Raw genomic sequence first — 14,857 nt, forward strand, 5'->3', positions numbered from 1 at the left:
AGCGTGTATTGTCATTCACGCGAGCGTGCGTAAGACTCTCGGCAGATTCCCCGTGTCATTGATTTTATTGAATAAATCAATCATTATCTTTATTTAAACGAGTTTCAGTTATTGTGTCTTTCCTTTGTCCGGAGGTCGCGTCAGTGTTTGTTTACGGTCGATTCGAATTCGCCGGTAACGTAGCACGAAGCACGTGAATCGTTAGGCGGGAATCCTCAACTTAGGTTCCTGCGGCGGCCGCACAAGCGCTACTAGCAAGGGGCGACAGCGCCGCCAAGCGGCGAGTTGGGGGAACCCAACTCGGAATAGTGAAGAGACTCTGCGCAGGCGCACTCCAAGGCAAGGTAGGTTGCTGTGCTTCGAGCACAGAGATAACAAGGCTTCGTCTAGTCGTAATAAAGGCACTTTCAAGAGATTATCGACTAAACGGCAGCCTGTTACATTGGATACAATTTAATCTTCATGCATTTCAAATCAGTTTTTTAAATTATTATTTTGATAATTAACTGTCAACGTATTGTCAGCTTCACATAATATTATACTACTTTCAGAAAATATATAAAAGAATCTTTGTATAAAATGTAAAAATATGTTATCTTTACACTAAGTAGTTTGATGATTACTAAAGCTCTAAACATTTTTTTTATTTCTTCATTGAGTTCGGAAACAATTTTTAGTTGTTTAGATAACTTAAATAATAATTTTTTATTGCATTATTACATATTCTTATAAGAAAATAGTAGAATTATTTTATTGTGAAGTCGGAAAAATGCCACCCAAAAAACGATCAAAAAATTCTGATCAACAATATGATATTGAAACCGAAGAAAATGACGAGAATTTTGATGTCATTATGATTCCCAGTTTAGACGATTCTCATGATTCTGAGTCTGATTCAAATTCAGAAAATGAAAATGATCACATTGATGTATGCTCATTCCTTGAAAATCTTATAACTACTACTTTATACAATCAAGTTCTTGATAGCTACTCGGAAAATCAAAAGAAGTTAGAACCAAACCATGTTTATGAGTGGTTGGATGGCGAAAAAGTTTATGGGGAAAAGTTAACAAGTGAAGTTTTTCTTTCAGAATCTGATCGTAAAAAGATCCTCGATTATTCTCTGACTGATTTGTTTGAATTATTTTTTTCTGAATTAAAGGCATTTATAGTAGAAGCAACAGTATGCAATGGTGGTGATCTTACTCTACAAGACTTGAACACATTTTTAGGAATTATTATTTTATCGATCTTTAATTCAAGAAAAAGTCAGAGAGATTACTGGTCAAATAATCCTTTTCTAGTCTGCGAATTAGTAAAATTAGCCATGAGTCGTCAAAAATTTGAAGAAATAAAGCTATCAAAAAATGAAGACAAAAATGCAAATAATAGAGCTTGGCGTATACGTGTTCCTTTAGATATTTTTCGAAAAAACTGCCAACAATTTGCGATTTTTTCCACAGCTTTATCAATTGATGAATGTATGATCAAATTTTATGGTAGGACAGTCTTGAAGCAGTTTATGAAAGGTAAACCTGTACGTTTTGGTTTGAAACTGTGGGCTATTTGCAATAAAGAAGGATTTATTTTTGATTTTGATATATATTGTGGGAAAGGATCAAACCATCTCCCTTCGAAGCAGTTAGAGAATTTAAGAAATTGTGCTTTGGGTAGCCGCGTTGTTCTACAAATGCTCCAGAGGTTTCTAAAAACTATGTCACCAAGAAAAATCAGTCGTTATCACATTTATTTCGATAACTTTTTCAGTTTACCAGATCTTTTCGTTCATCTACGAAAAATTGGTCTTCGAGCTACAGGTACTGTGAGAGCAAATAGAGTAAGCGGAGTCACTATTGATCATAATAATAAATCAAAGAGAGGAACATATTTTGTGAAACATGACAAAAATAGTGGTGTCAACTACATATCAGTCATGGACTCTAAAATTTTCTCATTGCTCTCGACGGCTGCTGGCATTACTCCATTGTCTTCAGCAAAACGATATTCTAAAGATGAACATGGTAAATTTGAAATACCTTGTCCTTATGCTTTCAATTTGTACAACAATTTTATGGGTGGAGTAGACCAACATGATTATTACTGTAGCAGTCTGTTGCCGTGTATTAGGTCGAAAAAGTGGACTTGGGTAGTTTTAATGAGAATTATTCAAGGATCAATTACAAATGCCGCCGTACTCAAGAAGTTGGTGTGTGGTAAAAAAGTTGTAACCATAAAAGACATTGCACTAGCTGTAGCATCAAAATACTTGAATGAAACCAATAATCGACAATCTCACACACACGAAAAAGTCATGGCAAAAAAGAAATGTTTCAACTTCACAAAATGTTCTAAAAGAACACAACAATTTTGCGTTGATTGCCAAAAATATTTTTGTTCTATATGTTTCCTTGATTTTCATAAATAATTTTATAAGTTTCAATTAAATCTAGTTATCAGATTTTATCCAAAACATTTAAGTATAAAAAAAATTTGAATAAGGCGAGAAACAAAAAAAAAATAAAAAAAAAAGTAAAAAAACAAGGCAAAAAACAAAAAAAAAGAAAATGTCTCTTTCTATTGTCGACCTCCCCGTGGTAAGAGATGGGCAATGGTGATGTACCATCGCCGGCTAACAGGCATAACAATTAGAGAACCGAAAATCCCGTTGGTTCGGCGTTTTTATTTATTTGTTGCTCATTATTTTGAATATACAAATAAGTTTTTTTACAATTTCACACATTTTTTCTTCAAAACTATGCAGTTTAACTAAAAATTTATTAGAACAAAAATATCTTAGAATTAATCAGGGAATGCTCTTGAATTTTTTCAAAATGTTTTTTCAACTTTTTTGAAATTTCATTTTTTTGAATTTTTCAAAAATCAAAAATTGTTTCAAAACGTTTTGAAAAAATTTAAGAGTATTTCTTAGCCGATTTTAAGATATTTTTATTCTTATAAATTTTTTGCTAACACCTATACTTTCTGAGAAAAAAATTTATCAAGTTTAGAACAAAATTTTTTTATTTCGGCCGCCATTTTGCTTAGATGAAAAATTATTCAAATAAATGTCATCATCCTAACATTTAGTTCAGATATCGAGGACACCTTTCTAACCGGTTTTAGACCGATACAAAAATGTATAGGCTCCAGAAAATCAGTTTAAAAAAAAATTTTTTTTTTCAAAATCACGTTTTTTTTTTAATTTTGATTTTTTAGAGGTTAGAAATCTTTTTTTCGACTTCTGATCATTACCATTCGAAAGAGCACCCTCGAAAACATAGGGTACGGTTAGTTTTAAGTTATTTGAGTTCGAATTCATTGCGAGGTAACAATTCAAACTCAAACTTAAAAAATGTGTCCTGTGGACGTTAACGGGTTAACTAGCGTTCTAACAGAAACATCCTTTCATTTTCAAATACATCCACCTACAGCCGAGAAAACGACGGAACAAGTCGAAAAACGCGATCCGACGGCTGACGAGAAAACAGGAGCGCACGACGAAGAATAATGGAGCGCACCCACACACATACTACCGATCTCGTATTGCTGGTTTGAGAAAATACACGTAGGATGCGAAAATCAAACGGAAAAACGCGGAAAAACACGGACTGTAATTGGCACTGCAAAAGACTAAGCTACTGTTCACAAGAAAAGGGATCGAAACCGTTATACCAATAATTGTTGGCATGGAACAGATGATGACCAGAGGTGAAGTCAAGAATCTACGAGTGAGCTTTGATACAAAACTTCTTGACTTTCTAGGCACATATACATATTGCGATGTCTACAAAAACACAAACAACAAAGGCTCTAAGTAAACTAATGACCAACATATAAGGACCAAGATCCAATACAAGAAATCTACTACTAAGCATTTTCTATTCGATCATGCTCTAGGGGATCAAGGTATGGACGGACGTGTCGAGAGTAAAGAAACAAGTGGAAAATTTGACAAGCGTGTAGCGAACCAGGGCGTTCCGAATTGCGTTTACTTACCAGACGGTATCCAAGAACGTGATCATTGTGACCGCAGGTGCAATTCCGATCGATTTTCTTGCGCTCGAAAGGAAACGAATATACATATGAAACGTGATAGAAGAATGGACAAAGACAATACAAGAATGGTAGAATAGATGGATAAATGAACGAACAAGAACGTTGGACATACAAACTGATATCGGAAGTTAGACCTTGAAAGGATAAGAATCTTGGCGAGATAGACTTCTATCTTACCAAACTTTTATCTAGACACAAGTACTTCCAAAATTATCTCTACAGAATGAACAGGATGATGAGTACTTACTGTTAACACAACTAGAACGATGCGGAACACATGCTCTTCATGTGTAATCCCTGGACCAAACAGCGATAGAGACTTGAGACGCTACTAGACTTGACGATTACACCAGACAACGTGATGAAACTGATGACAACGAACATTGTCGTTTGAACGAACATCGCAGCATTAAAAGTATCTTGCGAGATAGCTGATGGATATCTAGAGAACTAAGTCATAGAGGAAATGAATGACTAATAGTAAATATGAAATGAACGTGCAAAGAATGCACAAAGGCCAGCTGTTAAGTCTGAAGTAATGTGATAAACAGTGTCGGGCATACAGGGAGATCTGTATTTAGTGGATAGGGGCGGCCGCCGCTGTTGACTCCCACACTTTATGTTCTCGCAAGAGAGTATCAGTCAGTTCGTAAAAAGGATTCATAGGCTCCTCCTCAAAAGTAAATAAGCAGATAAATAAATAAACAAAAAATAAATCTGACACAATCACTCGATAAAAAACCTTCAAATATACATAAAATACCCATTTTATGTAAATAAATTTCGCTCATTTTTACTTTATCAGTTATTTATCAATTATTCCTAAGAATAATTTTGGTACTGCACATCGAGCTGCTATTTTTTTATTGTATGTGCATTGTATAGTTTATATGTAAAAAAACGTGTTCGTATTGCATGGTGTATACGCATTACAGTTACAATAGGTTATAAGGTTTTTTTATTTTTTTTTTATTTATTATTTTAACTTATGAAAGTTGTTAGAATCTATTATTTGAGAATAACATCCTCTTCAATAGAGGCCCTTTTATTTAAGTTTCTTAATCTAGTCATGTCATTTAATTTTCAGTTGAAGAGTTCGTAGATTATATCTCGAAGCAGCCGAAATTGTTACACATAATAGTTAATAATGTAATATGGATTGATGGAAAGTCGTTAACATAATTTATTTTAACTTAACATTATAAATAACAAGTAGTAATGAGAAATTAATAAATAAACTAATAATACCTATTAATTACAGCATCTAGACATTCAAATGTCCTTCCACCCATCAGATACCGAACTCCTTTTTTTTCTATTCGAAATCTCTGAATCTGATTATTGATGTGGAAAAATAAAGAGTAATCTCCAGGACTATTGTCTGACGGCCTCACCTAGAAAGTTATTGTTCAATATTGTCCTTAAACTTTTATCTATTCAATAATATATTTATTTACAAAATTAATAATTATGGAAAAAGAATTAGATTATTGTAATTCCAAATTATTATTTTTAATTTAATTATTGAGACAAGATAATTTTGAAGAATGGAGATATTAATGGTATGAATAGGGTGTCCTGATTCGAAGTGCCTATTAAACAAATTTGATAGAACTCTATATGATGTTCGAACTTTCATTTTCTTGAACTTTTATTATTCCTTGAAGGTCGTTCATGTCATAAATTTTATTGTTCATGCTTTAAATATGTGAATATATATTATATTATTATCGATAATATGTTGACTGCTATAAGAAAAAAATACATGACTAACAATAAGATCTTGATATTCATTACAAAATAATTTCAAACAATGCCAAACATAATGAACTAACGGGTATCCAATGGTGTAGCTCACGAGTGTCCGGCTAGGCTTCTAGTTATAAAACCTTTTCGATCTCTTATTCCACATTTCAACTAAACAACCATTCTAACTCGATAATGTACGCGCAGTATTGATTATTATAATCATATATTACAGTTCATTATTGCTCTAACAAAGAAACCCCCCCAACCCGACCTCACCGATTTCAATAATCTTTTGATATGTTATAGTTCATCAAAAAATAAGACATACGTATTTTTTTTTATCGGCGGAAAAACACTTTGAGGGGGTGAAAACAACCCTCAAAGTTCACCCCCAAAAATAGATTTTCCAATGTATCTCAGCATCTAATTGATATTTTACGACCAAACAAATTTCATATCACTTCTCATGCGAAAAGCAAACTAGCACATGCAATTCCGACCACAAGGGATGCAACCCTTATTTTTTTTATTTAAAATACTATCTATTTCATGGCTATTTTTATGAAAAAAATTAAAATAACCCGAATAAAATTGGAAAAAATATTACCCTACATAAAATACAAAAATAAAGTTAATCTAGTCAAGCTTTTTTTCAAACTACCCCCTTAAAGTTGAAAAACCACCCCTAAAAAATTGTTTTCAATACATTACAGGTGGTGTTGATAATTTAGTGTAAAATACGTTAAGCATCATTTATACTGTACAAACACAACTATCTCGTGCAGTTTCGACCACAAGGGTTGCAACCCCTAATTTCTGTCATCGAAATTTTTACCTTCTTTGTACCTATTTTTGAAGAAAAGTTCATAATGAGCTTAAAAAAATTAGAAAAAATATTACCATGGATAGAATAAGAAAAAAAAATTTACTTCTCATTTTTAAAACCACCCCTAATGTTGAAAAACCACCCCCAAAAAATTGTTTCCAATACATTACAGGTCCTGTTGATAATTTACTGTAAAATACGTTGCTCATCACTTATAATGTACAAACACATTTATCTCGTGCAGTTTCGACCACGAGGGTTGCAACCCCTAATTTATGTCATCGAAATTTTTCCCTTCTCCATTCCTATTTTTGAAAAAAAGTTCATAATGAGCTTAAAAAAATTGGAAAAAATATTACCGTGGATAGAATAAGAATAAAAAATTTACCTGTTCAAACTTATTTTCAAAACCACCCTCAATGTTGAAAAACCATCCTAAAAAAAGTTTCTGACATATCGTTGCAATCTCTTCTAAATCAAATAAGCTATGATTTCATAGCTATTTTGTTGCTCTCTTTTAAATTTTTTACGTTCTATCGTTTATTAATTCTATCAAAAAATAAATAACTTTTATTATATAAAAAAACAAGTCAAGAATAATATAATATTATAAGTATACCTAGAAGATAAGTATAGTTTCTCGGATGCGCAAAAATTTTGGTATATGAATGATAGTATTATCAGAATTTTATTTACGTCCTACTATCAGTGTCTCTGACGATTGTCTGTTATTTTCATGATTGATAAATATGAGTAAGTAATTCTTCATCAGTAGCCAACACAACTTTCTTGTTGTTGGACGTATTGTATCGACTATTGAACTAACAGCATAATAAATAGTAATAAGAATATAAGATTATAAGTACAAATAATAATAAGATACTATTTCGTTAATTCATATTTCGTAGTACCTGCTACGTAAGTATAACTATAAAATTATTTTTTATATGCAAATAATTTTACGGCTTTTTAATATTTGTTATTAAAAAAATTGAAATTACACTGATTATGAGGATTTATTAATTAATGATGTTTATAATTATTGTTTACTTATTGATTTGTTTATTATTATTGTTTATTAATTAATATGTTTACTTTTTAATTTATTAATTAATTTTTTTCATGAATGTTTTCTATAAGTTTGTTTATCATTATTGTTTACTTATCAATTTGTTTATTTATTTGTTTTTATCCTAATTTGTTTATTTGTTATTCAGTTTATTTCTTATTCTCCAGCGATATCAGGAGAGACCTATACAGAGGAAAAATAAGGAAAATAAGAAAAATAAGGACGGATGGATGGATGGACGGACGCACGGAGAATTTCGCGCCTTCTGTTTAATATAATAGAAGATATATAAGATATATATATATATATATACAGTGCCGGTCAGCCACTTTTACCCCCCCACGGGCAAAATCAGTCTAACTTCAAAGTTTTATATCTCTGGTAGAAATTAACGTACAGAGACGCGCGTGGGTGCATTTGAAAGGTCTTTCGGAGAGCTTTCAAATGATATGACTCACGGTTGCCATCGATTGTTTTTTAAATTTTGCAACAATTATGCAAAATTGAAAATTCTGAAATTTTTTTATTATTTTTGACAATTAGCCAATTTTGGAAAAAAAATCGTACGAAAATTTGAAGTACACCATTTTTTAGCTATTACCAAGCCCTATCTGAATCACTCATCAAAAATTTATTTTCGTCAAATATGACGCGCGCACGGGCATTTTTTCCTGGAAGTGACAGTTTTTTTCAACATTTTTTATCTCCGTCAAATTGTAACAATCGAAAAAAATTTTATAATTTTTTTTTCGGTTTTTCGAAAAATTTTTTTTTTCGGTTTTTTTCAATTTTTTTTTCTCACAGTCGGTACGCTAAAAAGATGAGAAACCACAAAAAAAAATTTTTTTCCATCCATTCAATAATACTACATAATAAGTATCGTAAATTACATAAAAAAAAAAATCTTTTTTTTTTCGACCTTGAAAAATAATTTAAACCGAAAAAAAAAATTTTTCGAAAAACCGAAAAAAAAATTATTGCAGTATTCTACGTGAAAAAACAAACATTTTTTCTCCTATAAAATTTTTTTCGATTGTTACAATTTGACGGAGATAAAAAATGTTGAAAAAAACTGTCACTTCCAGGAAAAAATGCCCGTGCGCGCGTCATATTTGACGAAAATAAATTTTTGATGAGTGATTCAGATAGGGCTTGGTAATAGCTAAAAAATGGTGTACTTCAAATTTTCGTACAATTTTTTTTCCAAAATTGGCTAATTGTCAAAAATAATAAAAAAATTTCAGAATTTTCAATTTTGCATAATTGTTGCAAAATTTAAAAAAACAATCGATGGCAACCGTGAGTCATATCATTTGAAAACTCTCCGAAAGACCTTTCAAACGCACCCACGCGCGTCTCTGTACGTTAATTTCTACCAGAGATATAAAACTTTGAAGTTAGACTGATTTTGCCCGTGGGGGGGTAAAAGTGGCTGACCGGCACTGTATATTTTTTTTTATTTCAGATTAAAAAATGAAAATTAACGCTCTGAACGTTTTAAATTTATTATTAGCTTACTTTCAAACTCTACAAATACCTGAAAGTGAGACAAATTATAAAGAGATTCAATTGTCGGAAAGAATTAAAAGCATTTTAATAGATTCCGTGAATGATTTCAATGAAGTAGATATGATCGTTGAAGATACATTAGATTTTCAAGAAGATTACAAAGATCATGCTGCAAAAATAGTAGAAGATGAAGTTCAACACCATTTTCCTGACGATTTCGAAGCACCCACCGACCATTGTACCAAAAACAATGAAGATGTCAGTTTTGAATATAAGCAAAGAGCCGTAGAATACTGGAGAAGTGGCAAAAAAAAAAATTTAAATGTTGAAAGTGTACGTCAAAAATTTAAGAAAGTTTCATCTGTGAGTCAGTTGAAACGTTGGGCTCATACAGTCAACAAAGGTGGTACTTATAGAGAAAAAATTGCAAGAATTTGTCAGTACACTTTTGATAATTTTAAAGCAGCAGTAGACGCTGGTTACATCATTCATGATCGTGACATACGTCGATGGGCATTGCAAGCTCAAAAGATTATAGGATCAGAAGATGTAAGATTCAAAGCTTGGAATAACTGGCTTTGTAAATTCAAGAAAGCTCATAGAATAGTATCCCGGAAAATAAATAATTTTATAACCAAGAAAACACTAGAAAGTAATTCAGAACTAACGATTAAAGCAAATACTTTTATTGCTGATGTTAAAGCAGGCATAAGAATAATTGGAATTCATAATGTGTTTAATTCTGATCAGAGCGGATTCCAACTGGAAATGCACTCCGGAAGAACGCTAGCGGTTGAAGGAGAAAAGCAGGTACAGTGTTTAGTACAGTCAGTTTCTTCAACAACCCACAGTTATACTATACAGCCACTCATATCAGCCGCAGGAGAATTACTGTCACCACTCTTTTTAGTTTTGAAGGAATCTAGCGGTGAGTTTGGACCCATTGTTGAAACCACTTTATTTAGACCCGAAAATGTTTACGTAGAAGCATCTAAATCTGGTAAGTTGACTACAGGTATACATAATCCCATCTAGTTACAATTAATGTCATTATAAATGATTTTACAAATAAAATTTTTGATTTTAGATCTCTTTAAAATATGGCTGCAAAAAGTATATTTCCCTAATGTAGGTTCCAATACGATGCTGTTGCTTGACTTCTGGAGCGGTCATTGTGACAGTGCCATAGAAACTGTAACTCCACGTGATAAAATTATAAATTTTAAAAAAAATACCGACTGGCACAACGGGAAAAATTCAGCCACTTGATGTTTTTGGATTTCGCATATGGAAGAACTTTGTCCGCCAATTTTCAGATACCGTAATTTTGATGAATTATGATTTGGATTTACATAAAAGAAACAACATCATTAAACTTCAGTCGTTAGTCCACAATCAATTATCTTCACCAAGATATACTAATCTTTTTAAATATTCCTGGTTCAAGAGTGGTTACCTCACTAAAAAACCAGAAAATTTTGACAATCCTGTTGCTTACAGTTTTGGAGATTCCTGCAATACACATTGTGACATAGAAGGATGCAAAAATGTGGCTATTATACGTTGCGGTAGGTGCAAAAAATCATTATGTTTCGAGCACTTCTATGAAGAATATCATTATTGTAAGAAGTATGAACAATAAATCCGTCCTAATTTTTTTGATTGTTTTTAATTGGTAACTGAATGAATTATAGTAACGCATATAAAAATCAATTAAATATATATTACCTGGCAGTTTACAATTTTAGTCACAAGAAAGGAGAAAAACTCAACCAACAAAAACAATAGCAATGCTATCAACCCTCCTAATCACCGAATGGCGATGGTAATAAACCTCCCCCTAATAACCCTCCTAATATCCCCCAATGGCATTGCTTACAACCCCCCATTAACCTCCTAATAACTCCCCCCCCCCCCAATAAGACCCTCCTCCTAATAACCCCCTAATAACCCCAGTAGTTAGCAGGGTTGATAACGTTGCCATTATGTTATTCGGTGGGTTGCAAGCATTGCCATAAGGTTGCAAGGGGGCTCAGCTATGTCTTCGGGCTATTAGTGGGGGGCTAACGGCATTTTCATTAGAGGTTTTTAGGGGGTTATTAGGGGGGGTTGTAAGCATTCTGATAGTGCGGGTTAGTGCGGGAAATTGCCATTGGGATATAAGGGGAGTTTTAGAAATTGCTACTGGGTGACGGATCATTTTTCCGGACAGATTCGGAATCGGCGCAACAAATTACTTTGGAAAAACGTTGTCCCAGTTCTGGGTCTTGTTGGGTGATATAATCTTGAATTGGTACATATTTTTCGTATTCTATCCACGATAATAATTTTTCCAATTTTTTAAGCTCATTATGAACTTTTTTTCAAAAATAGGAATGGAGAAGGTAAAAATTTCGATGACATAAATTAGGGGTTGCAACCCTCGTGGTCGAAACTGCACGAGATAAATGTGTTTGTGCATTATAAGTGATGAGCAACGTATTTTACAGTAAATTATCAACAGGTCCTGTAATGTATTGGAAACAATTTTTTGGGGGTGGTTTTTCGAAATTAGGGGTGGTTTTAAAAATGAGAAGTAAATTTTTTTTCTTATTCTATCCATGGTAAAATTTTTTCTAATTTTTTTAAGCTCATGATGAACTTTTCTTCAAAAATAGGTACAAAGAAGGTAAAAATTTCGATGACAGAAATTAGGGGTTGCAACCCTTGTGGTCGAAACTGCACGAGATAGTTGTGTTTGTACAGTATAAATGATGCTTAACGTATTTTACACTAAATTATCAACACCACCTGTAATGTATTGAAAACAATTTTTTAGGGGTGGTTTTTCAACTTTAAGGGAGTAGTTTGAAAAAAAGCTTGAATAGATTAACTTTATTTTTGTATTTTATGCAGGGTAATATTTTTTCCAATTTTATTCGGGTTATTTTAATTTTTTTCATAAAAATAGCCATGAAATAGATAGTATTTTAAATAAAAATAATAAGGGTTGCATCCCTTGTGGTCGGAATTGCATGTGCTAGTTTGCTTTTCACATGAGAAGTGATATGAAATTTGTTTGGTCGTAAAATATCAATTAGATGCTGAGAATTGGAACATTGGAAACATTGGAAAATCTATTTTTGGGGGTGAACTTTGAGGGTTGTTTTCACCCCCTCAAAGTGTTTTTCCGCCGATAAAAAAAAATACGTATATCTTATTTTTTGATGAACTATAACATATCAAAAGATTATTGAAATCGGTGAGGTCGGGTTGGGGGGTTTCCTTGTATGTCGATCATTCAATACCTCAATTTTATTTAACTACAGTTTCCGTCACAATAACGTTTGAATTAAAAAGCTATGCTTTATACTTTTATTCCTGTAATCATTAATGTGGAATAATGTAGAAGCATTTGGAATTTCGTATTAAAAAAGTTAATTATTTTCAAAATTTTCATCGGTTATTTCAAAATCCATTCAAAATTTATGCTTGATTTTTCAAATTAGTTCATTTAGATTTGTAACATATTATAAGTCGCAAAAGTTGTAATTATAAGGATTAATCTCAATCACGTCATTTTCTACGAGAATGACATGAAATCAATTATATTGATAATGTTCGTGAGTGTGCTGTTCTCTTTATCAGTTACACGGTATATAGTAATAGCTTATCAATCTTAACAGTATGGGTTAGTTTCTTGTAATTGAAGACATCTATTTGAATCATATATACCTCATAACGACGGTCAGTGATCTTATTCCTATGTCTCAAGTCTTATCAGCAAAATGAATAAGGACGTGTAAGAGTTCTCCAACCACTTAATTACCAATAATGGAAGACGAACGTAGATCACGAAAGATGTCTTGTTCAATTGTCGGATTACCTCTCACGCTTGCGTTTTACTAGCAATGCGAAGTAGAAAAAAAGAAGCTAAACAAGTTAAAATAAATAGTGAAAACGTCGAATAATTGATTGAAGCCAGCATATAGCCTACACTTTATGATTAAAGTTATTGTCGTATAAGAGTCATTGTATCTTTGTTCATTTGGAGTTATCTCGTATGAGGATCGTAGTATTTATCGGCAGCTTTTAAAAGACAATTGACCTGCCAATAGCACTGTTGCAGATAGCTATACTATTGCACGACAATCCGCAACAACAGCCACGTATATTTATACAAGAGAGATATAGAGATAGATAGGTAGATAGATAGATAGAGAGATAAATCGATAGATAGAGAGATAAATAGATAGATAGATGCCTCTTTATTTACTGTTAACTAAAATATACAATAAAAATATATAATACAATTTGTAATATTATATTTTCTTCATTTCCCAATTCGAATAGCTCGCGGGCATCCGTACAAAATTATTTAAGGAGGAGATTGGGCAAGCGCAATCGTTCCCACGATTTAATGATCCGCCGAGCTAAACGGATCAGAACGCGCGTTAGTAAATTTCACGGAATGAGGTATGACAATGCGAAATAACGAAAACTCGTATTTACTAATAATATTTTTAATTATAATAACAATAAACCCATTTAAAAATAAAAACAAACTTAATTAATAAAAACAACTCAGAAATATAAACAAAACAATAACAATCTTCTCGCTCGTTCCATGATCGACAAAATCTCTCCACGTCTGCGAAGAAGTACGAATTGGCAGCAGGTCTGCCATCTGATCAGTGTTCACTGCTACTCGCGCGTTCCGAAATACACAATAAAATAGCGCCCGTAACAAAGGAAAATCGAAAGACGATCGCGGACAGCGAAGTAGTTGGCAGATCTTCCGTGCTACCCGCTTAACGAAAACGCTCAAAACATGCGAAAGAGAGAGAGAGAGAGAGAGAGAGAGAATTTAAGTACCAACATCGTCCACCTGCCCTCGTCTTCTCCGTTGTTCTTCTGCCCAGTGAGCTTCTACCTATATATATATATATATATATATGTGTGTGTGTGTGTGTGTGTGTGTGTGTGTGTGTGTGTGTGTGTATGTGTGTATGTGTGTGTGTGTATGTGTGGTTTACTGATGTTGCTGGTGTCGGTGTTGTTGTTTCTGTCATTGATATTATTGTTGTTATTATTGTTGCTGTTGCTATTGTTATTGTTGCTGTGATTGTTGGTATTATTGCTATTGTTGTTACTGTTGCTCGTCCGCCTCCACTCTCTCCAAAGCCCAGTCAAACTGTCACGATCAAGCTAGGTATATGCAAATAAATCTGCAAGTCGTCTGCATAAAAGAGGTGAATTACCTTATGTCCTTTCAGTACATCCTTTAGGTCATTGAAATATAGACAAAATAAAAGCGGTTCCAGCACCGAGCTCTGCTGCACCCCTAGATTTGTCTCCCATCAGTCTAAGCTTTCACTCTTGAATATCAGTTCATCCTTGAGACCTTTTGAGTACGATCTTTCAAGTAGGAACTTAGCCACACAAGAGCCGATCCAGAAAACCTAAACACGCGGAGTTTTCTAAGAACCTTAGAAGATGATATCATATCGAAGGCCTTGCTAAAGTAAATAATAGTAATAGTGTCACCTTCTTTTTGTCAATGACCATACGTATACCATCAGTTAATTTAATGAGCGCCGTCTACATGTTGTAGTGTCGCCTGAAACCGGCCTAGAGGGGATCAAGAAGCTTTTTCTTATATAAATAGT

The 14,857-nt window shown here is 32.9% G+C and overlaps 1 protein-coding gene across 2 annotated transcripts in view; it reads right to left on the minus strand.

Annotated features, from left to right (window-relative positions):
- LOC131675037 (ras GTPase-activating protein 1) overlaps positions 1–14,857 on the minus strand; it is a 1,462,590-nt gene that overhangs the window by 948,350 nt on the left and 499,383 nt on the right. For both annotated transcript variants that reach the window (XM_058953862.1, XM_058953861.1), the window contains exon 5: positions 5,305–5,450. In XM_058953862.1, the coding sequence (XP_058809845.1) occupies positions 5,305–5,450 (146 nt within the window). The remainder of the gene's footprint in view (positions 1–5,304; positions 5,451–14,857) is intronic.

Source organism: Phymastichus coffea, unplaced genomic scaffold (genome assembly GCF_024137745.1).
Source record: "Phymastichus coffea isolate CEN01 unplaced genomic scaffold, Cenicafe_Pcof_1.1 PCOF00015, whole genome shotgun sequence".
Taxonomy (NCBI): domain Eukaryota; kingdom Metazoa; phylum Arthropoda; class Insecta; order Hymenoptera; family Eulophidae; genus Phymastichus; species Phymastichus coffea.